The sequence below is a fragment of the Urocitellus parryii genome, chromosome 3, assembly GCF_045843805.1.
Source record: "Urocitellus parryii isolate mUroPar1 chromosome 3, mUroPar1.hap1, whole genome shotgun sequence".
NCBI lineage: Eukaryota > Metazoa > Chordata > Mammalia > Rodentia > Sciuridae > Urocitellus > Urocitellus parryii.
The window spans coordinates 218,288,147-218,313,590 of NC_135533.1; the positions used below are offsets into that span (position 1 = coordinate 218,288,147).

At 63.3% G+C, this 25,444-nt stretch overlaps 1 protein-coding gene and 1 long non-coding RNA gene across 11 annotated transcripts in view; both read right to left on the reverse strand.

Moving 5' to 3' along the window:
• Positions 1-285: 285 nt before the first annotated feature.
• On the reverse strand, positions 286-3,222 carry LOC113193685 (uncharacterized). Its single transcript, XR_003302171.1, has 3 exons — positions 2,990-3,222; positions 1,816-2,059; positions 286-957 (listed from the first exon to the last, which is right to left on the reverse strand). It is a non-coding gene; the product is annotated as an uncharacterized LOC113193685 (long non-coding RNA).
• Positions 3,223-8,913: 5,691 nt separating this feature from the next.
• Positions 8,914-25,444, reverse strand: part of Celf5 (CUGBP Elav-like family member 5) — a 22,566-nt gene continuing 6,035 nt past the window's right edge. The window contains exons 1-12 of one of the 10 annotated variants that reach the window (XM_077795855.1): positions 23,202-23,256; positions 22,471-22,497; positions 21,470-21,595; positions 20,554-20,633; positions 18,661-18,807; positions 17,884-18,025; positions 17,653-17,799; positions 16,168-16,230; positions 15,939-15,944; positions 12,888-12,971; positions 10,219-10,302; positions 8,914-9,041 (exon numbers count right to left, since the gene is read on the reverse strand). In XM_077795855.1, the coding sequence (XP_077651981.1) occupies positions 8,914-9,041; positions 10,219-10,302; positions 12,888-12,971; positions 15,939-15,944; positions 16,168-16,230; positions 17,653-17,799; positions 17,884-18,025; positions 18,661-18,807; positions 20,554-20,633; positions 21,470-21,595; positions 22,471-22,497; positions 23,202-23,256 (1,089 nt within the window). Of the gene's footprint in view, positions 9,042-10,158; positions 10,303-12,887; positions 12,972-15,938; positions 15,945-16,149; positions 16,231-17,652; positions 17,800-17,883; positions 18,026-18,660; positions 18,808-20,553; positions 20,634-21,469; positions 21,599-22,470; positions 22,498-23,201; positions 23,315-25,444 lie in introns of those variants that run through there. The other 9 variants (XM_077795861.1, XM_077795857.1, XM_077795854.1 and 6 more) reach the window with 9 other exon arrangements.

Sequence of the window (25,444 nt, forward strand, 5' to 3'; positions counted from 1 at the left end):
GTTTGGATCCTGAGTGTCCCCAAAGGCCAGTGGACTGGAGGCCTGGTCCCCAGGTGGCGGTTTGGGGAGGGATGGAGCCTCCAGGAGGCAAGGCCCTTAAGGGGATCCGGGACCCTGTCTCTTCCTCTCTTTTGGGTCCTGGTCTGCTCCCCCGCGTGCTCCCCCGCATGCTCCTCCAGGATGCACGCCTCACCACAGGCCAAAGCCACGGGCCGGCTGACCACGGGATGGAAATATCCAAGACCACAATGAAAATAAACCTTTTCTCTTTAGTAGCTGCTTCTTTTCAGGTACTTGTTACAGTAACAGAAAGCTGACTGATGCAGGGTTCAAGGTTGAGGGAATCAACACTGCTGAGCTGTCAACTTCTCCCCAAACTGACCCATAAATTCAGTGCGATTCTGATTAAAGGCTCAGCTCTGCGGTAGAGCGCTTGCTCAGCATGTGTTGGGCCTGGGTTCCACCCAGAACCAGGAAAAAAGAACAAAATGGGAAGAGCCACCCTCCCTTATTCCACGCTGACCACCAGTAACGCAGACCAAGAACCTGGCCCCTGTGCATGCAGGGGCAGGGTCAGCAGGGGGCCTGCAAACGTGGCCCCTGCCTGTCTCTGTGAGCACAGTGTCACTGGGACGCAGCGTGGCGTTCACTTGCCCTTCACACTGGCCGCTTTCAGGGCCCAGTGGGAGAGCGGCCCAGCGGCTGTGGCCTGCCCAGTAGGTTTCCTGTCTGGCTTCCGTCAGCTCTCAATCTAGACAATGTGGCAGGGACCAAAGGATGGGCCCACCAGTTCCTGGAACAGAACCGAGTCGGGAACAGGCAGGCACAGGCACGGTCAGCAGATGCCCCTACAGTGGCCAGTGAATCAAGGGGGACGGGAGGCTTCAACTCGCAGGCCTGGCCAGCCACGCACCACCTCGCCTCACACCGACGGCCACCTCGAAACGGATCGCAGACCTAAAGGCAGACAAACCACGGTTACAGGGGAAAAGTCTCAGCCCGTGAAAGAAGAGGGTGGTGGACCAGGCTCCGTCAGGATCAGGAAGTCCGCCCCGTGAAAGAGGAGGGAGACGGCCGCCCGCCCACAGCTAACGAAGAGCCCGCATCCCGGGCACAGACGACTGGAGACTCCCGAGGGAGGAGCGAGCCAGGTAAGGCGACCAGGTGAGCCAAGGGAGCAGAGGGAACTCCCAGGAGAGGGGCAGTGTGTCCCCAGCAGGGAGGCGAGTCCACTGCGCGACATCACAGGCGTGTGTCTGAATGGCTAAAGTAACACTCAAGACCCGGCAGTGCCGAGCGCTGGTGAGGACGTCCAGCTGTTGGGACCCGTCACAGCATGGCACCGTCCTGGGCAAGGGCTTGGCCTCAGGCCTCACCCCGGCTCTGGCCCTGCCTGCTGCGTGGAAGGCCTCCTCTGACCCTTGACCTCCACCCCCACCCTCTGCAGCCCTGCCTCCGCCCCTGGAGACTCCTCTGGTAGGGACTCAGCTCTGGGACGTCTGCTGGGTTTGCTCCGCGGGGCAAGTTGCTCCCATGTTTGGGTCTTGTCTCCCCGTCGGCACAGGGGACCCCTGATGTGCCCTTTGCAGATTTTGTTGTGAGAGCCAGTGGGTCATCAGATGTCCCAGAGCCAACGCTGGGTGCAGTGACCTTCATTCACCCACTCATTTATTCCTTTGTCAGACTTTTACTGAGCACCTACTGTATGCCAGTCTGTGCACTGAGCACTAGGGACATAACAGGACCCAAAACAGACCCCCCTCCTGCCCTTGGGGAACTCAGGTCGATGGGGGATGGACGCACAGTCATGCTCACCCGAGGCCTCTGATGGGTTCCGCTGCGGGTGGAGAGCAGGACAGTGGAGCCAGCTGTCCAGGTGAGCTGGGCAGGACTGCGTGTAATGAGGGTGAAGAGCTCAGATGGAGCTGACCGAGGAGGAGGGGTCCAGGGGGGCGTGTGCCCCCACGCGGAGGCCAGGGCTTCGAGCTCTGATGTCCTGAGAAGCACCTACTCCGAGAAGTCGGGAGGGTTCACGGACTGGCGGCTGACTCCTGTGACACTGTGATGGAGGAGGACCATCGGGCATACAAAGACCAGGCCTGCACCCCTGTGGACTGGCTTCTAAAGGAAGCCACACTGGAAAGCTCCCTCCACTCGCATCCACCGCCCGCACCGCACGGGTCCCTCTGTCCAGGGCTCGGAGCTGTCCGGGACCCCCGGTGCTGAAGTCCAGGCTGGGGCAAAGTGCCTGCGGGGGCCACGAGGCTCGACTCGCACCCCTGGATCGCACCCAGGAGGGCAAAACTGTTCAAGCGTCATTGCTCTGCGCTGGTTTCCGAGCCTGGACCCCAACCCGCCTCTTGGAGCTGTGCCAGCTGAGGCCACCGAGAATCCGGAGACTCCTGTCCAGCCTCCTGTTTGAGAAGTTACTGCGCCTTTAAGAATCGCTTTAGGCGTCACTCCTGGCATCACCGTCACCTGGGCTCTGAAGGGTTCAGACTGTGGATTGGCTGACGGCTCATGAATATGTAGATCACACGGGGTGGGGCAGAGAGGGGGCTGGAGGCGGGGCGCGCAGGCCTGGCGCTGTGGGCGTGGTCAGGGGGTTTGTACGGTTTGTTCCCTGCAGGACCCACCAGAGCCCCTAGCACACAGTCGGTGGTTAACGAATGCGTACTGACACTTGAGGTCAGTAGGAGGAAGGTCCCAGAATTCACTTCTGACGCGAGGAGGCCCTATTTTCACCCTATAATATTTAAGGCTGTTTTTCGCGGCGTTCCTTGTGATCTGCCCTAATTCTGGACGTGCACCGTCACGAGCCCCGTTCTACAGACGGGACCAGGCAGGAAGGTCCACGGGCAGAAAGACCAGGTCGCTCAGCAGATCTGGAGGCCGGGCCTCCCGCCCTGTTTCTTACTCCGGCCTCCGCGCGCCCGGCTTCCAGGCTCTGTGCAGCCCAAAGGCGAACCAGGGCCTAGGAAACGCCTACCTGTTGGCCGAGGTCGTCCCTGTGCCTGGAAGGCCACTCGTCTGTTACGGTCCAGCATCTGGGAGCCGCAGGGGGGAAGCGAAGGGCTCCTGGCCGGGGGAGGGAGAGCACGGGCGCCACGGGTGGACACGCGGCGCCCGCGCTGCAGGCTTCAGGGGATGCGCAAAAAAGTTCGGACGAGGTAGCTTTTGAACCCGGGACAGAAACCAGGCGGAGTCACCCGCGGCGCTGGCCCTCGGCGCGGAGGCCGCTCTGGACGCCGCGTAGGTCTCTGCTGCCCCCTGCTGGTGGTCCGGGCGAAGCCTCCGGAGAGTGAATTTTGAAGGAATTTCCTGGCTCTGCCAGACGGGTCCAGACCGGGGAGGGCTTCCTGTTAACCCGGTTTCCCGAGGGAAACAGCTCAGACGACTTCGCTGCTTGTCCAAGCTGCTGCCAAGCGTCAAATCGGACTCGAACCCGGAACAGCCTGGTCTGGACGCGAGCGCTGTGCCTTTGGTGCATGTGGCGGGCTGGGGCAGCTGGGCTCCCGGGTGGAGGTCAGCGCCCCGGCCCTCTAGCGCCGCTCTGGCCTGCCTGAGGACCAGCGGGACAGCTCTGCAGCCTGAGCCCTCCATTTTGTCGCCCCCACCTGTGAACTAGGTCCCAGAGTGGCCCTGGCCATTCCGAGGCCACCCTGAGGCTCTTGGGTCTGGGTGGAACCAGCCCTTGCCCGCTGCCCGATGCCCGCCTCCCGCCCATTCCCTGCTCCACAGACCTTCCGGGCCAACTGAGGGGATCCGGACACACCAAGGGTTAAAGTCCCAGGCTGCCCCAGGTGTGACCGCCACCTGGTGACCACTCAGATGTTTTTCTTCTTTCAACAAAGCAGTGCCTGTGCCCCAGGAGCCAAGGGTACACAGAGGTTCCTGTCCCAGGTGAGGTCTCCCTGGTGTGTGGCTCTGGTGGCCTCTGATCCTCTCCAGGTGAAACATCCTGCCCACCTCAGTTTCTGTGGCATCCTCTCTCCTCGAACCCCCACTGTGGGGGGAGAAGGCTGCCATGTGATGGGGAAGCCCAAGCAGCACTCTGGAGCCTCCCTCTGCCCACAGCTGTGTGTGTGGAGGAGGCAGCTGGGCAGCAGCTGTCCCAGCCCCAGCACCTGCAGGTGAGGAGGCCTTGGTGACCTGAGAGGCCCCAGGTCACTTGGCTGAGCCCTTCTGGGACTCCTGACCCACAAAAGTGTGCGGGTTAGACAATGAATGTGTGCTGTCTTAAGCTGTTAGATTTGCAGGGGTGACCTGGGACACAGTGACAGCTAGCTGGCCTGTGTTGTGCCAGGTCGCCTGTCCCCCAGAAGGACACATGAAAATTCCCCCTTTGAATCAGCTCTGCCTCTAGCCAGGAACGATGTCACCAGCCCGCGGTGGCTGGTGGGGGCTGCTTTCTCCCGTGAGGTCTTGGCCCCTTTGGGGTGAGGCGGCCTCTTCACTGCTGACGAGCTGATTCCCAAGTTGCCAGACGGTACCCCTCTCCCCTGGGGTCCTGAACCTGGGCCTGGCGGGTCTTCCCCCACATCCTGTGGGGACAGTGGCAGCCCTGCTCACGCAGTGAACCCACTCAGAGGCTGTGTCGGGAGGGTCCTTCCGGTGACCTAAAGGACGCCCCAGAACGGTACTGGAGGAGGGAAGGTTTATCCGAGGATCGCGGTTTCAGAGGTCTCAGTCCAGGGAGGGTGGCCAGGGAGGCGGCTCACACGCGATCAGGGAGCAGAGGGCGAGCCTCCACTCTCCAGATACAAAACCCGCACCCCCGGCCGCCCCCGGCCGCCCCCGGCCACCGCCCAGTTATTCCATCAGGGACCGACTCACGGATCAGGTGAAGGCTGTGGCTCAGTCATTTCTCCTCAAAACCTCTTCATGGTCTTACCCTCGAGCCTCGGGGGCCACCACCTCCCACCGTAACAAGGTGCACGTTCTCAACACGGAAGGTGGGACTTGCATTTCAAAGCCCAAAGTGGACTGGGGCAGGAGCACTCGAAAGCCAGTCCCCCCAGGCCAGCAGCTGGGACCAGGCAGGGAGTCTCAGGCAGGGCCCGGCCTCTCTGGACCCCCGTGTACTAATATTGTCAGCAGGACGTTTCTCCAGGGGTCGGGGCAGGTTAAATGAGTTGATCCCCTACACCTCGGACCAGGGTGGCCGGTTGGGCTCTCTGCCATGAGGACACGGGGTGACTGACCCCTGAAAGGGGGCTCTGGGTACCAAGGAAGAGAAGGTCTGCCGTCATCTGCATTTAAGTATCCACACTGGCCACTGGCTGCCGTTGGACAAGGCAGGCCAGAAACCATGCCTGGCAAACAGTAGGTGCATAATTGGTGCTTGGGAGGATAGTGTCCTCCAAACCTTTTCCAGCGGCCAGCTGATGCTCCGCCAGCGGCTCCCCGGCTACCCCAGACTCTCAGCATGCCCCCCAAGGCCTTCCCTGGCCCCTCACCCCAGGACAAGGCCCCGGCCCGCCCACGACACTTAGATTCCGACCCTCAGCAGGATCTGGAATGGCCTTTTGAATTGGGGTGGCTGCTTTCTGGTCTCTGTCCACCTTCCTCCTGGACTTTGGCCTCAGGGGGCAGGGACAGGATCTGGCACACAGTGTTTATCGATGACAGGGCCATCTTGGTCTGCTGACCCTCCCTCCACAGTCACTGTCCCTGGTGTCCCCACCACCTGAACCCGGTGAACCCTGAGCCCTTCCCGGTCTGGACCCGTCCTGCAGAGCCAGAAAGTTCCCCCACAATTCTTCACCCACAGGAGGGAGAGTAAGGCGAGAGGCGGACCGTTAGCAAGTAAAACTTTTATTAAATAAATTTTTAGTTTTTCTCAGACCAAAGAGAGGCGTTTGGACATGAAGACGCTTGTCACCTGAACACCTCAACAGTGACAAGGACCCTCTCCAGGCACGGGAAATCGGCTTTGACACAAAATCCAAACCAAGTCAACCCAAATTCCCTCCGAGCCCTCTCCTTTGCTCTCGCGTGTGAGTGAGTGTGAGTGTGAGTGTGTGTGTGTGTGTCAGTCAGTCTGCAGGTTGAAACTTCATGAATTTACTTGTAGCAGAAATAAAGTACATCGTACAAATCACGCAGGTCTCGACGTGGAGTATAAAAATGGTATTTACAGCCAGTAAACATGGACTAGAGGACAGCACAGGGCACCGCACACGCTCCCAGGCAGGCCCGCGGGGCGGGTGCCGGGCCCCGCGAGGCTGCGTGGCACCCACTGCACACGTGGGGGACAGGACACAGGCACGCACAGGAGTGGCTCGCAACATCACCAAACTCTGGAAACCGGACGAGTTTGCAGGAGTTTTTTTTTTTTTTTTTTCTTTTTCTTTTTGCTGTGGTCCCCACCCCCCGAGGTCAGTCACACATTTTGGTAGAAACAGAAGGGAATGCTGTGTCTCTTTTCTTTTTAAAAATTTCTTTTTGTTTTTGAGCTTAAGTCATCCGGAGCCTCCTGTGGCAAGAGGCCCGGCTGGACGTCCAGACGGACTCGCCTCTGTGCTTGGACGGGGCGTGGCGGCCGGAGGCTGTACAGGAGCGTCCCCAGACCCCCGGCCCCCGCTAGAAACAAACATCTGTTATCATTGGATTTCCCCCCCCATTTTTTCTCTTCTTTGTACCTGCTCAAAAAGACAGGAAAAAAAAAAAAGAAAGAAAAAGGAAAAAAAAAAGAAAAAAAAATCTGTCGAGGTATGAAGGTCACTATCAAGGTCACGGTCTCTGATAAAGGGGTGCTTGGGCAGTCCAGGTTGGGCTGGTCCAACACGCTTGGCGATCTTGGTTACAAGACCTTAGATTCGAGGCTGGTGATTCACAGGCAGGGACGATGGCGGCCTGCCCTGGGGGGGGCAGTGAGGGACGGGGCCTCCCCCAGCCCTGGCTGCCCCGGCGCAAAGCTAAGGGCTATTGGTCACACAGTAAGGCTATGACTGAGGGGTGGGCGCAGGGAGGGCAGGGAGGCCAGAGGGTCTCTTGGTGCCACAGGAAGGCAGGCCCCTGGGAGGGGGAGAGGGTGGGGCTCTGGAGAGCAGCGGCCCGGGCAGGACGCTCCAGCTGGCCGGGCCCGGAGGCCTGCGGGGGTCGGGTGGTGGGGGCCCACAGTCCCGGAGGTATTTCTGTTGGCGAGTTCCTGGCCTGGTGTTCCAGCTGTGGGTGGACGGGCACCTGGCTGCCCAGCCAGCCTCGACCCCTCCTCTGTCCCTGTGGAGTGACCGGCTCAGGGTCACCCTCTTGGATGGAAGGAAGTCGAAAAGTTTGGCCCCATGATCTATACTCAAAAATAGATATATATACTGTCTAGAGCTCTCTGTATATACGCATATATATATAGATACAGGGAAAGCGGTGACTTCCTTCCGAGAAGCCACCAAGGGGGTCCCGTGGGCGGGGAGGGTCCTGAAGACACCCACCCAGGACAGAGCAGAAGGCCCCTCACTGTGGCCTTCGGAAGGGTTTCACATTTTGGGGACGGGGTCAGGGCAGAGGGGAGGGAGGGCTGTGACCCAACACAGGTGCAGGAGGGCCTGGGTCGGCTGGGAGGGGAGCCTGGGGGCGGAGGCCCCTCAGCTGGGGGGAGGGCATCCAGGGGCAGTCCTGGGGCACAGCGGGGGACGCCAGGAAGGGGCAGGGAACCCGGGGCCCATATTGTCCAGGGCGCACAGCCCCTGGTTCTGGGGACCAATGGGACGAGGGCGGTCCCTTCTTGACCCCTTCCCCACTCCAAGCCATTTATAGTCCAGAAGCCAGCTTCTTCCCGTCTCTGCCCCCCATGTTCTCGTTCATTGGTGGCTGAGTCCCCAGACGCTGGTGACAGTGCCTCGCACATAGTAGGTGCTCAGTGAGGGTTGCCAGCTGAGAGCGGAAAGTGAGTGGACGGCAGTGTGGCCTTTGTTGTGGCTTCCGGTTGGCGGTCCCCAAAGGCACTTTCCCGCAGTGCGTGACTGTGCAGGTGGGGTCCCCCCACTCTGTGCTGCGCCCCACAGACTCTAAAACACACTGACAGGCTCTAGCTGAGCTCCTACTTTGTACCAGACCCAGTGAGGTTCTTCATGATGACGGCGGGGTGATCAAAAAGAAGAGTCAAAACAAATTATCCAGAGCTTTTTAGGTGGCGGGTTCTGGGCTTGGCCTCAGAAAGACCCAGCAGGCCCCTGGCTGGGTCCTGCCTGGGGAGCCCACTGTGCTGACCCTGGGCTTACTCTCCCGTCCCCGAGAGGATGAGTTTGTCTGTTCTATGCAAAACACGCTTGGGGGGTTTGTGGGGGTTTTCTGCACGATGTGGGCGGTATACCCCGTCCGCCTTCTCGACTGGGCGCGTGTGATACTAGAGGAGCTGGGCCCGGTCGGAGCTGGTGGGGAGGGGACAGAGGCCTCCGGGCACTGTCCCCACGTCCTGCGCTCCGGCCCTGGTCCCCAGCGGGGCTGGATATCGTGAAGCCCCCACCTCAGGGACCAGGGTCTGGGGTTCGCACTGGACCCTTTTCCCTGGGGTTTAGAGCTCTCCAGCAGGGAGAAGGGACGCACAGGGCAGGACAAAGCCCCTCCCCACCCCTCACCGACCAAACCTGCTTCCGTGTGACCTTGTCCTCATCCTTCAAGGCCTCCTCCAGGAAGCCTTCCTGGCCGTCCTGGGGCCCTGCTCTCTCCCCACCTCCCCGCCCCGCCCCACCCTCTGATCCACCCTGACCACAGGTCACTGGGGCATCTCCATCCAGCTCTGTCCCTGCCAACCCGCCCTGGGGGCTTCCCCTGGCCTCCTGCAGCATCCCCAGGGGGAGGGTTTGGAGAATCAGCGAGGGGAGGAGGGTGTGGACAAGACGGGGCGGGGCGTGGGGCCGCCTGGCGGCTCACCTGGGCCAGGCCCACAGCCTGGGGCGGCCGAGGGCAGGGTCAGTAGGGGTGTCCGGGGTCTTTGGGCCGCTTCAGCTGCACCTTGAGCCTCTTCGTGCCGATCTGGAAGCCGTTCATGGCCTGGATGGCGGTCTGCGCGCTGGCTGGGTTGTCAAAGCTCACGAAGCCTGTGGAGATGGGGCGGGCTGTGACCTGGGCACCGTGGCCTCTGCCTCCCCGAGGAGTCCTGGGGCGCGGCGTGTGCTTGCACGGGCAGGCAGGCCTGCCAGGGGACACACAGCGGCACCCGGCTTGGTGCTGAAGTCACTGACTCGCGCTCCTCTGTGGACGGGGAGCTCACTCCCGACCTGGGGTCCAATCTGCTGCAACTTCCCATCTGGCAAGGAGACAGGGGTCCCCAGGGCCACGTTCTTCCTGCTCCCTGGAGCCCACCCTGCTCCTGTGAGACCTCTGTGCCCAGGACCTTTCCCAGGGGGTGGGCTGTGTCCCAGATTCTCCCCTCCCCTCCCCTCCCCGTCCTGTCTGTCAGTCCTTTGCCCCTGGCCGAGGCCACCAGAACCACTCCAGCACGCTCCTTAGGTGTCCACCAGCCCAGCTCCCTCTGCCGGGCACCTCCAGGCCACCCCCTGCCTCCCGCCCTCCTCCTGGCCCTCACAGGCCAGGTGGTGTGGGTCCTGCCCACCTGCCAGGGCCCGGGCAGAGCTAGGAGTGGCTCTGGAGCTGGGGCAGGTCTGGGGTCTCCCTGCTCTGGCCACGCCTGCCCACCCACTGTCTAGTCTGGGAGACTGAGGCTCAGGGGGACAGTGACCCTGAGGAGGTACCAGCCAACGTGCGCGTGCCTCCAGCATCTCTCCCTGGAGGTTGGAGTGGGGGCCGGCTCGGGCACTGGTGGGTCCCTTCCTTCCCGTGTGACCTCAGTCCTGTTCCTGGCCCATTCTGAGACTCTCTTTCCTCCCTCCGTAAACTGAGACGGTGCCTGCCTTCTAGGGCAGCTCCTGCCACGTCCCCTGGGATGCTTGTGCCACAGGTGGGTAGGAGCTGGGAGACCCCCTGGGGAGGGACTTCTGCTGACCTCCTGATGCTGCATGTCAGTGCCCAGCACAGTCCTGGCACACAGTAGGTGCACATAGTACATGCACACAATAGGTCTGGGTTGACTGAGTGGGCCTTTGAAAGGATATAATGAAAGTGCCTGGCACACAGTGGTGCCTAATGAGTGCACCCTCTGATCGTGAATGTGTTTCCTTTGGCCCAGGCCTGCCCGGCTCCAGGGCAGCTACTTACCGAAACACTTGCTCTGGTTGGTGGCCCGATCCATAAACACCTTGGAGGAGATGATATTGCCGAAGGGCAGGAACATCTGGGTCAGCTCCGTGTCTCCAAACTCCTGGGGGAGGTGGTAGATAAACAGGTTACAGCCTTCGGGACCTGCAGGTGGGGGAGAGAAAGACATAAAGCCCCCAAGGAGAGGAGGCGGAGCCCGGAGCCCACACCCTGGAGTCCAGCTGTGGGGAGGGGGCTGGCTCCTTGGGGCCTGGAGTCAGGGGCGAGGGGCAGGCCACAATCCCCCCCCCCCAGATATGCCCAAGCAGGAAAAGCCTCAGGCCAGGGTCAGGCAGCCAGCCAGGCCTTGTGGCCCACACCCTGGCCAGTCCAGAGCTCCCAGAGACCCCGGCCCCCAGAAGACCCACCCTACACTGGCTCTAGGCCATCATGACAGCCAGTCAGCCTGGCCCGCGAGGGGAGTCTTGGCCACCGCACAGATCCGCCTTAAGTCCTTCAGCAGTTTAAGATAAACCACTGTGGCCAGCAAGCCGGGGCGGGGCGGCTCCCAGGAACAGCACATGCTTAGCACGGGCAAGGCCTCGGGTCCCCTCCCCAGCACCCCCTTAAAATAAAACTAAGTTTTCAGAAGGCCCAGTCATCACAGAACAGAACAGAACATTCCCAGAGTTCCAAGCCCCAGACAGGGATAGTCCCCAGGCCTTGGTGATTTTCAAAATTCAGAGGGTATGAAAAGAAACTCAGATGCAGTAAACATGATCTCTTGAGTCCTGAACCCCAGACGTACAGAAACCGTAGGTAACTGAGCAAGGACATACCATGCCAACAGAAGTCGCTGTTAAAAACAGTCACGATTAGTCCTCCAAGACAAGCCCCAGCCCAAATAATCCCCACCGCACGGCTAAGATGAAATCATAAATAAAGCGGCAGTGTGCTCTATGGCTCCGTCTCCCTGCAGGACACACGGCCGGGACTGTGGGGACACCCCTTTCCTTCGGCACAAGGACCAGGGCTCTGCTGGGGAGCTCTTTCTAGAGCTCAGGTTTGCACCAATACAGCTGGCAGGTGACAAGTTGATTCTGAGCACAACTTGAATTCTGCACTTGTTTATCTCCTATTTTATTCCCCCCCAAACACTGGGTGATTGCAGAAAAGCGTACCCCACAGAACTGAGCTCATCAGGAGACACGCTGCACGCACACACCGCACACCGCCAGCTGCTACCCCTGACTGAGGCACCCAGACCCTGCGCCTGACTCCAGGTACCCACCCTCTGTCCACCATTCCACAGTGACGCATGGCAACCCCTTGGCCACCACGTCCACGTGCAGACCTCAGGTCTTTCCCACACTCCCAGGTGCTCCTTGGCCACTGAACAGGTGTAAAGCCACGACCTTTCTTTCTAGGACCACTTTTATCAATCTCCAGCTTTTTCCCTGAGCACGTTGCTGGTGGGCTTGGACCACTGATTCCCGGACTCTCTTTGGGTTTGGGGACACAGTGCCACCGCAGCCTGCCTGCAGGTCAGCCCTCAGTGCCCTCAGGAGGTGGATCCCAGGTCCCCACAGACACTGATCCCACAGTGCTCATGTCCACAACATGGTGCAGGGTCCTCCCGCAGACTGACGTCATCACGGGTGACAAGCACCTGATACAATGCCAACGCTGGGCGCACAGTGGCTACACTGTACTGGAGATAAGGACAGGGAATGGTCCTTATGTGTTCAGTGCTGACAAAATGACACTTGTCTGCATATTTCCACCTGACCTTGGTCGAATCCTTGATTCCAAACCTGCAGATGTGGAAGGCGGAGTTTAGACAACCAACGTTCACCCAGTCCACTCAGGCTGAGGGCGGAGGTGGAGAGGGGCTTGGAGGGGACACCCAGGCCAGAGTCATCCCCCCTCAAAAAAAGGACACAGTGATGCTACAGAGTCCCTGCTGGTGCCATCCAGCGGTAAGAAATGGGGGTGCTGCGAGGTCCTGGGAATGTCTGACATGTGGAGGTGCTGGCGGCGACTCTTGACAAACACATGCGTCTGGGGTAGTGGCTTGTCACACAGCCTCCAGAGGACATGCTATCTGACCCACCACGGGAAGCAGCTGGTGGGCACAGCCAGGGGACCCCCTCAGCCCAGCGCTCACCCCAAAGTAGGCTCCCACCCACGGGCCAATGTGAAGGGAGAAACTGGGCCAAGCCGTTGAGTCAGGCGCCCTCAGCTTCTCTGGCTGGTCGCCTGTCCTGAAGACGCCCTCACTCCCGGTCACCCCGGGGCCCAGATGGACACAGGTGTGGCAGAGGAAGAAACCCGGCACAGGGGCCTCAGGCTTAGGGGCCTCCTCGAGTCAGAAATGCACGGACTTGAACTTCAGCTGTCAGACTCCTGAATCTACGTCCTCCCTCCCTGGACAGCCCTGGCTCTCCTGGAGAGGCCTCGGTTTACCCAGCCGCTCCTCGAGCGTGCCAGGGCTTCTCTCCCAAATTCCTGGCCTCTGGAGAGGCTGGTGGAGGCCAGCATGGCTCCCACTGTCCAGGGGAGCAAACTGAGGATCAGAGAGGGAGTATCTGTGGCCAGCCAGAGAAGGCCCAGGCGGCGTGCAGCTGCGCCAGGCCGGAAGGGCTAGGACCCAGCGCTCCCCGCAGGTCCCGGAGGCCCCCGGCGGCGCGGGTCAGCAGGTGGAGGTCAGAGGGCGGGGCTGGCGCCCGGGGAGGTCGCGGCCGCCTCACCTTCTCGCTGCTGCTGCTGCAGGAGGGGCGGCGGCTGGGGCACGCTGTGCGCGATGGGCGTGATGGCCGCGGTGGGGTACATGGCTGCGGAGACCGGAGCGAGACACCCGGCGAGGGGGCGTGAGGCGGAGCCGGGCGGCGCGGGCGGGGCGGGGCCAAGGCCTCGGGGCGGGGCCAGGGCTCAGGGGCGGGGCCGGGCCATGGATGAGGGACGGGGCCATGACTCGAGGGGTGGGGCGGGAGCGGGGCACAGGAGGCCAAACAGGAGTGGGACGGAGCCGTGGCCAGGGGGCGGGGCCGGGCACAGGGATGAGGGGCGGGGCCATGACTCGAGGGGTGGGGCGGGAGCGGGACAGGGGCGGCCCAACAGGAGCGGGGTGGAGCCGTGGTCAGGGGGCGGGGCCATGACTCGAGGGGTGGGGCCATGACTCGAGGGGTGGGGCCATGACTCGAGGGGTGGGGCGGGAGCGGGGCACAGGAGGCCAAACAGGAGCGGGGTGGAGCTGCGCTGGGGGGCGGGGCCGGGCACAGGGATGAGGGGAGGGGCCATGACTCGAGGGGTGGGGCGGGAGCGGGGCACAGGAGGCCCAACAGGAGCGGGGTGGAGCCGTGGTCAGGGGGCGGGGCCATGACTCGAGGGGTGGGGCGGGAGCGGGACAGGGGCGGCCCAACAGGAGCGGGGTGGAGCTGCGCTGGGGGGCGGGGCCGGGCACAGGGATGAGGGGAGGGGCCATGATTCAAGGGGTGGGGCGGGAGCGGGCACAGGAGGCCCAACAGGAGCGGGGTGGAGCTGCGCTGGGGGGCGGGGCCGGGCACAGGGATGAGGGGAGGGGCCATGATTCAAGGGGTGGGGCGGGAGCGGGGCACAGGAGGCCCAACAGGAGCGGGGTGGAGCTGCGCTGGGGGGCGGGGCCGGGCACAGGGATGAGGGGAGGGGCCATGACTCGAGGGGTGGGGCGGGAGCGGGGCACAGGAGGCCCAACAGGAGCGGGGTGGAGCTGCGCTGGGGGGCGGGGCCGGGCACAGGGATGAGGGGAGGGGCCATGACTCGAGGGGTGGGGCGGGAGCGGGGCACAGGAGGCCCAACAGGAGCGGGGTGGAGCTGCGGTCTGAGGGGCGGGGCGGGGCACAGGGATGAGGGGCGGGGCCATGACTCGAGGGGTGGGGCGGGAGCGGGGCACAGGAGGCCCAACAGGAGCGGGGTGGAGCTGCGCTGGGGGGCGGGGCCGGGCACAGGGATGAGGGGCGGGGCCATGACTCGAGGGGTGGGGCGGGAGCGGGACAGGGGCGGCCCAACAGGAGCGGGGTGGAGCCGTGGTCAGGGGGCGGGGCCATGACTCGAGGGGTGGGGCCATGACTCGAGGGGTGGGGCCATGACTCGAGGGGTGGGGCGGGAGCGGGGCACAGGAGGCCAAACAGGAGCGGGGTGGAGCTGCGCTGGGGGGCGGGGCCGGGCACAGGGATGAGGGGAGGGGCCATGACTCGAGGGGTGGGGCGGGAGCGGGGCACAGGAGGCCCAACAGGAGCGGGGTGGAGCCGTGGTCAGGGGGCGGGGCCATGACTCGAGGGGTGGGGCGGGAGCGGGACAGGGGCGGCCCAACAGGAGCGGGGTGGAGCTGCGCTGGGGGGCGGGGCCGGGCACAGGGATGAGGGGAGGGGCCATGATTCAAGGGGTGGGGCGGGAGCGGGCACAGGAGGCCCAACAGGAGCGGGGTGGAGCTGCGCTGGGGGGCGGGGCCGGGCACAGGGATGAGGGGAGGGGCCATGATTCAAGGGGTGGGGCGGGAGCGGGGCACAGGAGGCCCAACAGGAGCGGGGTGGAGCTGCGCTGGGGGGCGGGGCCGGGCACAGGGATGAGGGGAGGGGCCATGACTCGAGGGGTGGGGCGGGAGCGGGGCACAGGAGGCCCAACAGGAGCGGGGTGGAGCTGCGCTGGGGGGCGGGGCCGGGCACAGGGATGAGGGGAGGGGCCATGACTCGAGGGGTGGGGCGGGAGCGGGGCACAGGAGGCCCAACAGGAGCGGGGTGGAGCTGCGGTCTGAGGGGCGGGGCGGGGCACAGGGATGAGGGGCGGGGCCATGACTCGAGGGGTGGGGCGGGAGCGGGGCACAGGAGGCCCAACAGGAGCGGGGTGGAGCTGCGCTGGGGGGCGGGGCCGGGCACAGGGATGAGGGGCGGGGCCATGACTCGAGGGGTGGGGCGGGAGCGGGGCACAGGAGGCCCAACAGGAGCGGGGTGGAGCTGCGCTGGGGGGCGGGGCCAGGCACAGGGATGAGGGGAGGGGCCATGACTCGAGGGGTGGGGCGGGAGCGGGGCACAGGAGGCCCAACAGGAGTGGGGTGGAGCTGCGGTCTGAGGGGCGGGGCGGGGCACAGGGATGAGGGGCGGGGCCATGACTCGAGGGGTGGGGCGGGAGCGGGGCACAGGAGGCCCAACAGGAGCGGGGTGGAGCTGCGCTGGGGGGCGGGGCCAGGCACAGGGATGAGGGGAGGGGCCATGACTCGAGGGGTGGGGCGGGAGCGGGGCACAGGAGGCCCAACAGGAGTGGGGTGGAGCTGCGGTCTGAGGGTCGGGGCCGGGCACAGGGATGAGGGGCGGGGTCATGACTCGAGGGGTGGGGCGGGAGCGGGGCACAGGAGGCCCAACAGGAGCGGGGTGGAGCTGCGGTCTGAGGGGCGGGGCGGGGGCAGCCGCGAGGGGCGGGGCGAGGGGCGGGGCGGAAATTGTGCGGGACCACAACTTGAGGGACACAGGGTGGGGTACAGCAAGGGGCAGGGCCACGGCCATAAGGGAGAGTGGCTACCCGGGTGGGCCCCAGAGGAAGGAAGGGCCGAGGCCACATTGGAGGGGGCAAGGCCATAGCAGAAGGCGAGGCCACCGTTAGGCCTTAGGAAGCGGAGCCAGAGGCGGGGCCGGGACTTTGGCAGAGGCGTGGTCAGTCCGGAGAGCAGGAGAGGGGCGTGGTCAGGTGCTGGGGCGGGGCCGGAGGCGTGGTAAAGGGGAGGCCCCACGCCGCAGCGCAAACCCAGGTGGTGGGGCTGTGTTTGAAGCCTGGGCCTTAAGGGACAGGTCCACTTTGGGGGTCCGGTTTTGGGGGTGACAGGAGTGCGGCCAGGAACCTTGCCAGGGGATGAAAGCAGGACAGGGGTGTGACCTGAGCGGGTGGGGCCAGAGGCAGGGGGTGTGGCTGGGCACCGGAGGGGGGAGGGGCGTGGCCAGAGTCGGCAGTGGCCGGTGGAGAAGGGGCGGGTCCGCTCGCTGCGCCGGGCTGCCTCCCTACCTGTGTACTGCTGGACTCCCGAGAAGGCCGGGTGGAGCGCTTCAGCCACCGTCGGGCTCTGAGCTGCGGGGCAGATGGAGGGGCAGGGTGGGCCGGGGGCGGCAGAAGTCCTCCAGCCACCCCATCCCTAAGAGCAGGAGGGCGGGAAAGGGACGTGCGCCCCCGCTTCGCTTGTGTGCTGACCCCGTTTTTACAGGTAGGGACACCGAGGCTGAGAGGGGAAGCCTCTCTCTCGGAGCGGCGCAGAGAGCAAATCGCAGAAGCCAACAGGACCCCGGGTTTCTCAGACTCCCTTCATCTTGCTCGCCCTGTCCTGACCCCCTGGCTTTCAGGGGTGACCCTCACTCCTCCCCTGCTTCTCCACTCAGCCCTTCCTCCCCTCACTCTGCCCCATCCTCTTCCCACCGCTGGCACATCAGATGCCCTGCGGATCCCCGCCCCCCCCCCCCCCGACCTCTGGCTGCCAGGGAAGAGGGGCCGGGAGAGGTGGTCCCCACCACCCAAACCGCTGAGTCTGGGGGAAACTGCCGCTAGAGGAGAGGGGTGGTGGCTGGGACCGAAGGGATGGCAAGCGTTTGTGTCTTGATTGTGGTGGTTACGCAAATATGTTACCAAAATGGCACAGATACACATAGGGGCAGGGTGAAAATGGGAAATCCAGATAAGGTCTGGAGCGGACCGTACATAGCTAGGTCAGTGTCCTGACCCTCTGCAATGGTGGCAAGATGCCAGTGCACAGCAAGCATGCAGACGAGGACACCCAGGCTGCTCTGTATTATTTAGGCACACACCTAGCCTCCAATGATTACAAAGTAAAGAGTTTAAACCAGAATCTCCTCCACGGTAGGTAGAGATGACTTATTGGCAGGAGGCTTTGGGAGGGGTAGAGGGTAGAGAGAAGTGCTTGTCTGACCCACGAGGGCAGCTGCAGCCCAATCGGTGCTCAGTCATTATTTATTCAGCAAATGAATGAATGAAGGCATCCGTGTCCTCCCCAATCAGGACAACTAACACGTACAACTTTTGGTGCTGTCCTCGTGAGGTGATGGTATTAGCCTCATTTTCCGTTTTTTGTTTTTCAGTATTGGGGTTTGAATCTAGGGGTGCTCTATCACTGAGCTACATCCCCAGCCCTTTTTAATATTTGAGACAGGGTCTCACTAAGTTGCAGAGATTGGCCTTGAACTTGCAATCCTCCTGCTTCAGCCTCGGAAGCTACTGGGATCACGGGCCTGCACCACCACACCTGGTCCCCATTTTCTGGATGAGCTGAGACTCACACAACCCTGGGCCACCAAACTGAAATGTGAACCCAGAACCACCTGGGCTACTTCCTCTGTTCCCACCTGCCAGGCCTCCCTTCCTGGGACCACAGCTCCCATCTGCTCTGCTGGGACTCCTTCGTCCGCCCTTCTGCTCCCTGGGCTCCAGGGGGTGTGGACTCATGCTTGTTCCACTGGGCTTCAGGGGACCACCCTGAGTTACCTGGGTAGGGCACAAGGCCATTGGCATACACGGTCTCCAGGGCAGGGTGCCCACCAGGAAAGGGCACCACACCTGCGAAGCCATTGGTGATGGGAGCCACGAGGCCAGGCACAGCAGCCGTGCCCAGCAACGGGGGCGAGTGCAGCCCTGTGGAGAGGAAGAGGTCAGGGGAGCCTTGGCTGCTGGCTTGGGGTCCTGCCCATTTATCCTGGGCCCCTGACAGATGCTCACCAGAGGCAGGAGCAATGGGTGTGGCAGGCAGCCCATTAAGGCTGACGGCACCGATCTGCTGGATGTGGCAGGGTGAGAAGGCCACACCGGGGCTCAGGTAGCTGCCCGAGGTGGACAGCACAGTCGTCTGCTGCTGCATGAGCTGGGGACAGAGAGGACGTCAGTGGGCACGGTCTGCCTTGAGATCAAGGCTCAAAGGGGAGGCTGGTCCATCGACCGGGAGAAGGGGGTGTCGTGCTGCGTGCGTCTTGGCTGGAATCAGGGCTCAGACAGGGATCAAGGCTCAGAACGGCTCAGGGTTCAGTTGGAAACGGAAGCTGCACCTGGGCTCAGGCAGGTCAGAGCTCAGGCTTAGCCTGGATTGGGGATTTTAGCCAGAATTGGACCTCATCTAGATTGGAGGCAGCCAGGATCTTGGTTCAGCCCACGGTAGGTCTAATCTGAGATTAGGGGTTAGTTCAGGGCCAGGGTGCAGCCTGGACGAGGGACTCAGTCTGAGTTTGGTGTCAAGGTGGGGGTCAGGGCTCAGTCTAGATTTGGTGAGTGAGCCTGGTGGTCCAGAATTCGAGTTTTAGCCTGGACTTGGGGTTCGGTTCATGGGTAGGGGCTCTTCTAGGCTCGGAAGGAAGCGACTTGGAGTTGGGGGCTCAGCCACACAGTCCTGAGCCCGAGAGGTGGAGCAAGGCACAGGAGGAAGGCCAAGAGGCGGGACCCCGGGGCACACGGGAGAGCCTCGCTGGGAGCCGTGGACACAGCCCGTCTGCTGGGGCCACTCACAGCCTGGGCGTAGGCACTGTAGGGGCTGAAGGGCAGGGTGAGGGACGGCGTCAGGATGCCCAGCTGGCCCACCATCTGCTGCATGCGCCGCAGCGTCCTCTCCTTGTCGGTGTCTGCGAACTTGACCACCAGGCTGGAGGAGGCTCCCTGGGGGGTGGGGGCAAGCAGGGGGAGAAGGGCAGGAGGTAGCCGGGACCTGAGGCCCCCAAGCCTGCCAGCCCAGGTGCCTTGGTGAGGGCAGCCCATGCCAGTACCGCAGCCGTGTCTGCAGCTCACAGCTGCAGGAGCCCAGGCCACAGGAAGCCCCATGGCTGTCAGCATCCTGGGCCTGGCGTCTGCACAGGTGCCACGTCCAGGCCCTGGGCTGCATCTGGGGCACAGTGCCTGCACAACCACCTAGGGGACTGTCACCCACCAGGAGCAACAGCTAGAAGACACACCTGCTGGGATAGGGGTGCAACTAGGGGACAGCTCACCCAGCTGGGCTGAGATATGGATGTCACACCAACGGGCAGCCCAGGCAGTGGCCAGCAGGGGCTTTGCATCAGGACACAGCCACAGGGGCACAGGGCCAGCTCTCCACCCGTCAAAGGCAGCTGACCCTGACCCTGGGGTTTGGGAAGGGAGAAGCTTTCCCTCCAGTCGGACCCTCCTGCCAGCCCCCAGGTGCACGCTGCGGCCTGCCCTTGCTGACCTGCTGACCCCCAGAGAGCTCGTTCCCACAGGGCAAGCTCTGAGCAAGAGACAGCTCTGAGAGACAGCTCAAGGAGAGCTGAACCTGGGGCCGGCAGATGTGGACATCTGTGTGCAGAGAGGGTGGCTCCTGGGGCCCCATCCTGCCTGGGAACCCCGAGACACGCCTCCTCCCCTCCGCCAGGGCCAGTAGGACCCTTCCCCTCACCAGCGTCTCTCCAGACTGGCCCTCCTGTCCACCCGGCCCCAACTCAGGCCTTATGCTCCCCGACCTGGACCTGGGTCCAGGCCCCCGGTCACCCCCTCCATCCCCTTGTTTGACCCAAAGGAACAGTCGCCACTGGCCGGGCCTCCCTGTCTCTGGGGGAAGGGTGGCTGGGAGACAGCAGCTCTGTGAGCAGACGGCCGGACAGTTGCCCAGCCAGAGATGGCGATGCGGCCAGTGGCCAGTCACCCACCCAGGGCAGCCAGAAACCCTTGCCTGAGGAGAAAGCCTGGGCTCCTCTGTCCTGAACTGCAGGACCTCGAGCCCCATCTTCCACTGTCCCTCCTGCCTGCCATGCCCATCCCCACCCTGTCCTCGTCATGTTCCCCAGCTCGCCCCCACACCCCGACGCACACACGTGCAGGCACACGCTCACACCCGCTGACCCACACATCCACGCGCACCATCCACCTCCCTCGGCCTGCACAGACTCGGTGTGCACACACCAACGTGTGCACGGGCATGCTGGCACACACGGGCACAGCGGCCGCACAAACCTGCAGCACACACACACACACTGCCCTGTCATCCAGGCTCACGCAGATTTGCACACTCAGGTCTAACACACATGTGCACTAATTCACATACACACACGTACATGAGCACACGTGAGCACACATATCTGTACAAGTGCACACGCGTCCATACTGCACTCTCAACACACCTACTAATCATGCCTTCACAGCTGCACTCGCATGCATGCGCGCACTCACGGCACACACCTGTAGCACACGCACGCCCACCCTGCCACACACACTTGCACACACACACTCACTCGCCTGCACCTTCCCCACAGCCCACGGCTGCAGGCCCTCTGCCCCCTGTGCCCTCCCTGAAGAAGAGCCAGAGGCTACTGGCTGGCTGCGATGATGACTCTGTCCCTGTCCCCCTCACTGCCCATGCCCCCTGCCGTGGCCAAGGGCACTCCCACTCACCGGCATGGTCTGGCTGCCGTGGAGGGCGTGGATGGCCGCCTGGGCCTCTGTGTGAGAAGAGAATTTCACGAAGGCACAGCCTGTTCCAAGACAGGGGGAGGGGAGAGCGTGGGAGGGTGGCCACAGGGAGTCCCGGAGGCCACCCAAGACACAGCCAGACACCCAGCAGTCGCGGCTGGAGGACAGCCGCTGCTTGTTCAGATTGCTGTGCGACCAGAGGGCCGGGCCAGACAGTCGCCCAGCAACCTCGGCCACCGCCCGCCCAGTGGCCTGTCACCCATTCAGTTGGTCAGCCAGAAAACCAGGCGGCCTGGCAGCTGTGTTCACAAGCAGAGCATGGCGGGACCTCGGGGAGCCCTGTCTGTCAGAAGAGGGAGGGCCAAGCCTGCCAACAGCCCAGCACCCACACAAGGTCCAGATGCTGTCCCCAGAATGCAGGACGAGGCGACACACCACTGGACAGGGCAGTCTTGGGGTAGAGTCAGGCTAAGCGCAGGGACTGCAGACAGACCCGGCCATGTCCAGAGGCAGGCGGAGGGGGCCGTGTGCCACCAGGCCAGAGACCACCAGACACTGGCAAATCCAGCCAGAGGGCCGCAGGGACAGAGGCCCCAGGGCAGACAGACCGCGGACACCTCCTGACAGCGCCGAGAAAGTGCCAGGCGGCTCTGGGTAGTGTGGTCAAGTGTTCGGAATTGGGCAGGTGGCAGCACAATTTTGTGACGGTTCCAAAAGCACTTGGGGGCCCAGATCGGCTGCCCCCCAGGAAGCGGCTCCACCCGGCGTCCAGCCGAGCCAGCCCCTCCCGCTGGACCCGCCCACCGGCAGCTCCCCTCCACGTGCCCAGGCCACCTGGTCCCTTCCCGCGGCCCCGCCCCGGAGCAGCCCCACCCCATTTCAGGCCCCGCCCCCACACCTTTGCTGCTGCCGTCAGGCCCCCGGAGCACGGTGCACTCATCAATGACCCCGAAGGGCTGGAACAGCCGCAGCACGTCCTCCTCCGACTGCTGCTTGTTCAGCATCCCCACGAACAGCTTCCGGTCCCCTGTGGGCGGAGACACCCCCTCAGCCGAGTCCCGGGCCTCGGTGATTTCTCTGGCCCTCCAGTGTGCATGGACCAGGTTCACCCAGGTTCGCTGGCTCCTGTTCTGCGCATGCAGGGGATCGGGGGACACAGCCTCAAGGCAAGGACGGCCAGCCTCTGTCTGCCCAGATCCCTCCATACGCCCTGTACCCTGAGTGTTCCCACCTCCCAGCCTTTGCGTGCGTCCCAGGCCCTGTTTGGCTGCTCCCGGGCAAAGACAGTCTCCCTCCTGTGCAACCCAGAGCCCACACACAGGACCATGGAGATGGGTACCACCTGCTGTACCAAGTCTGCAAGCCTGGGTACACGTCAGGACCCCGCTCTCAACAGTGACAGCAGAACCCCCTGCCCAACCCTTCTGGGGCTGGGAGACAGAGTCAACCGATGTCCAGTGAGAGGTCATGTGCACCAGGCCCAGTGCCAGGGAAGCCTGGAGCCCACCTGGCGCACCTGGGTGGGGGGCTGGCGGAATCTGCCTGAGTCTGGGGCCAGGGGCTGGGCCAGCCTCTCCCCTGAGACACTAGAGCCGTGCCCCTCTGTGATGGCACTGCTCCCTGGTAATCAGGAAAGTAGCAGCTTCATCTCCCAGGGATGGTGAGCTGGTTACTATGGAAACCCTTCTTGGGCAGCTGTCACTCAAAAGGGTGGGAGGAAGAGAGAAGCCGAGAGGCTGAGCATTAGGGAGAAAGAGAGAGAGAGAGCAGAGGGAACCAGGGAAGCAGGAAGAGAGGAGAAGGAGCGATACTTAGAGGTGGGGGCGGAGGGGCGCGGGAGTCCTGCAGACCCACAGGCCTGCCCCTCTCCTGCTTCCTACATGGCAGCCAGGGTGGAAAGTGAAAGCGGTTCCCGACCCAGACAGGCTTAACCAGGCTCCTACACAGACACAGAGGTCCCAACAGCCCTGCCCCGCACTTCCCCTCCCCTTGGTCTCTCCTTTAGCTTCCCTCCACCCAGGGCAGGGAGAAGAACGGCTAGGCTCCAGGCCACTGAAGACGACGGCTGAGCATGCCTCCAGGGGTACAGCCCACACCAGCGTCCAGCCCCACACAGACTCTGGCCCCAGCCTGCACGTCAGCCCGCACACCCAGCTCCAACAGCCAAGCACACGGGCGTGAGCACACATGCCCACTCACAGGCCAGGCACAGTCGTGCCTGCAAGCGGGCGGGTGCCCGGCACGTTGCACGCATGTGTTCATGTGTAGCAGCTGCAGCGCAGCAAGTCTGCACGTCTGGACACAGGAACGCACGTGCATGCACACCTGCAGACACGCACGCGCACGTCCCAGAGCCGGACCCCTAGCCCTCGGGACCCCATCCTCTCTGAAGACCCCCATTAGCACACCCTGAAAGGGGTGGGATATTTACAAGCAGCTGGTCTTGGGCAGAGCCCCGTTCCCGGACCGGTCCCACCACCAGGGGGCGTGTGAACACTGCGGCTCTGGCAGCCAAGGCCAGCTGCGATCCACAGGCCCCACCCACTGTCCCCTTCAGTGAGAGGTAGGAAGGGATTTCCCTCCTCCCCATTCCTCTGCCGACCCCAGCCCGGCAGCCGTGGAGAGATGACAACTACCTCCGCGGCTTTCGCTGTCTGCAGGCTTCACCTGGATCGGTCGGGCCATCTGTGGAAAGAGGAGGAGGGCAAAGTCAAGATGGGCAGCCGGCCACTCCTGAGCCTTGCTGGGCACCCGTGCTCACCTCCCTGGCTTCAGCATCCACCAGCCCCCAGCCCCCTAACATCCCAGTCAAACCAAATGACACACAAGCCCCCAGTGGGACCGAATGGCAAACTCTTAGCTTTCAAAATCCACGGGCTATCATCCCCTCCTCCAGGAAGACTCGGCCCTCCAAACCCGACAGGCTACTTGCAAAGGTGGCTGCGTTCCTCCTGACCCTGGAGGTGATGCCACTTTGCAGTTCCTGACATCAAGAAGAGGGGTGTTTTTTCCCGGCACCAGCATCTGGACCTGGCTGTGTGTGCGCCTTGGTCCAACCAACAGATCCGACCAACAGAATGTGGCACAAGTTCTGAGCTTGGGCCTCAAGAGGCCTGTCCCTTGCCCTTTTGGAGCCCTGAGATGTCAGGGGGGAAAACTTGGGTGAGCTACTGTGACCCACAGGAGGGGCCAGCAGAAGAATCATCTCACAAGTCCCAACTGCATTCGCCAGAGTAGGGATTAGACAAAATGCCTGGGACCGTGTGTTACCCAGCAGTCGCTAACAGATACACCCAGGCAACTACTTTTAGGCAGGTCCCATGAGCTTTGGGTGGAAGGACTGTCATACTCCAGTGGACCAGCAGGTCATCTGGGCCCATGGTTCCATTGTTCTGGAATCCCCTGTCCCCAACCCCCAGTACTGAAAGCCACATTTCGGTGGAAGTTGCTCTCCACGGTGGCACCTCCGCACATGCTCAGTCCTGGGCACGAGCTGAATTTGAGGTGTGAGGGCAGAAGCAGGGAGGCAAGGGTCCACGGGTCCTGGGCAGGGCTCTCCTCCTCAGGTGGAGACTTGGGGTACTCCTGTTCATCCGTCAAAACCCAGCTCTCAGGCCCCCGGCTGGCGGTCCTCCCACCTCTGGGCCCCGGGCCCGCCCTGCCTCAGGGATGGAAGTGTCTGTCCTGCTGTCCCTGCAGCTGGGGACCCTGCGTCAGTCCACACAGGGCAGGATGTGGAGCAACCAGAGGAGCTTGCAGAACTGAACCGGCAGAAGGGAGCCGCCTGTGTCTCCCAGCATAGGAAGGTGCCCTTGGCTGCACCAGGGCCTCCCAGAGGGACAATCGTGAGCCCCGCGGTCTCTGGACCGCTCTTTCCATCTCGGACTTTTGAGGTCCAGCCGAGAAGGCCCCACAGGCCAGCTTTTCCAATCACGCGAGACTACAGGACGACCCGAGACCGGCACCTTGTGCACCCACCTTCCCGACGGCAAAATCAAGAGCGGCGGCCGAGCTGCGCAGGGCCGGTGGGCAGGGCCCGTGGGCCGTAGCTCCGCGGTGCAGCCCCCTCCCCCCACGCGGCTCCGCCCCTCTGGACCCCTTCACCTCCATCCCAGCTGCAAGCCCACTTGGGCCCCCACTCAAGCACCCCGCTGCTCTGGGCCCCCCCAGCTGGCTCCTTCCCTCTTGAGCCCCACCCCTTTTGGGGTCCTCTCCCCTCCCCTCCCCCATCTCCTCCGGTCACGCTAAGACCCTCCCCCTCTGATATCCTCCCCCTTTCTGAGTGCCGCCTCGACTTGAACTCGGCTTTAGGAGGCCCAGAAGCAAAGAGGCCCCTGTTTGTCCCCAACCCATCCCCTGCCCCAAAGCCACCAGCAGCCACCACCTCAGACCACCCAGGAAAGGCCCAACCACCTCTCCCTCCCCCTCCATCAGCCCGCGCCCCACCTCACCCCAGGCCCTCTGCACCTGGGTACCACACCCAGCTAGCTGGAGGCTGAGGGGAGATTATTTCAACCAGATGCGATCGGCTTCTGGGTTGGGGTGGCCAGACGTGGGGGACAGGGGGCACCTGAGACCCAGCTCCTGCCCCCCTCCTCTCCCACCCGCCTCCGCGGGCCTCACCTCCTCCCTCCTCCCAGCACCTTGGGCAGATGAGGATGGGGTTACCATGGCAACGCTGATTCACCACACGGAAGCTGGCAATTGTTGTTGCCACGGAAACCGCCTCTGAGGGGCGAGCCCAGCTCCTGCCTCGCACAAAAGAGATATTTAAATATGATCTTGGAGAGATGGATGGGCCGCGGGAGGGAGGGAGGGAGGGAGGGAGGGGCGGCCGCGGGAGAGCATCCGCCCCCATCACCCAACCTCCATC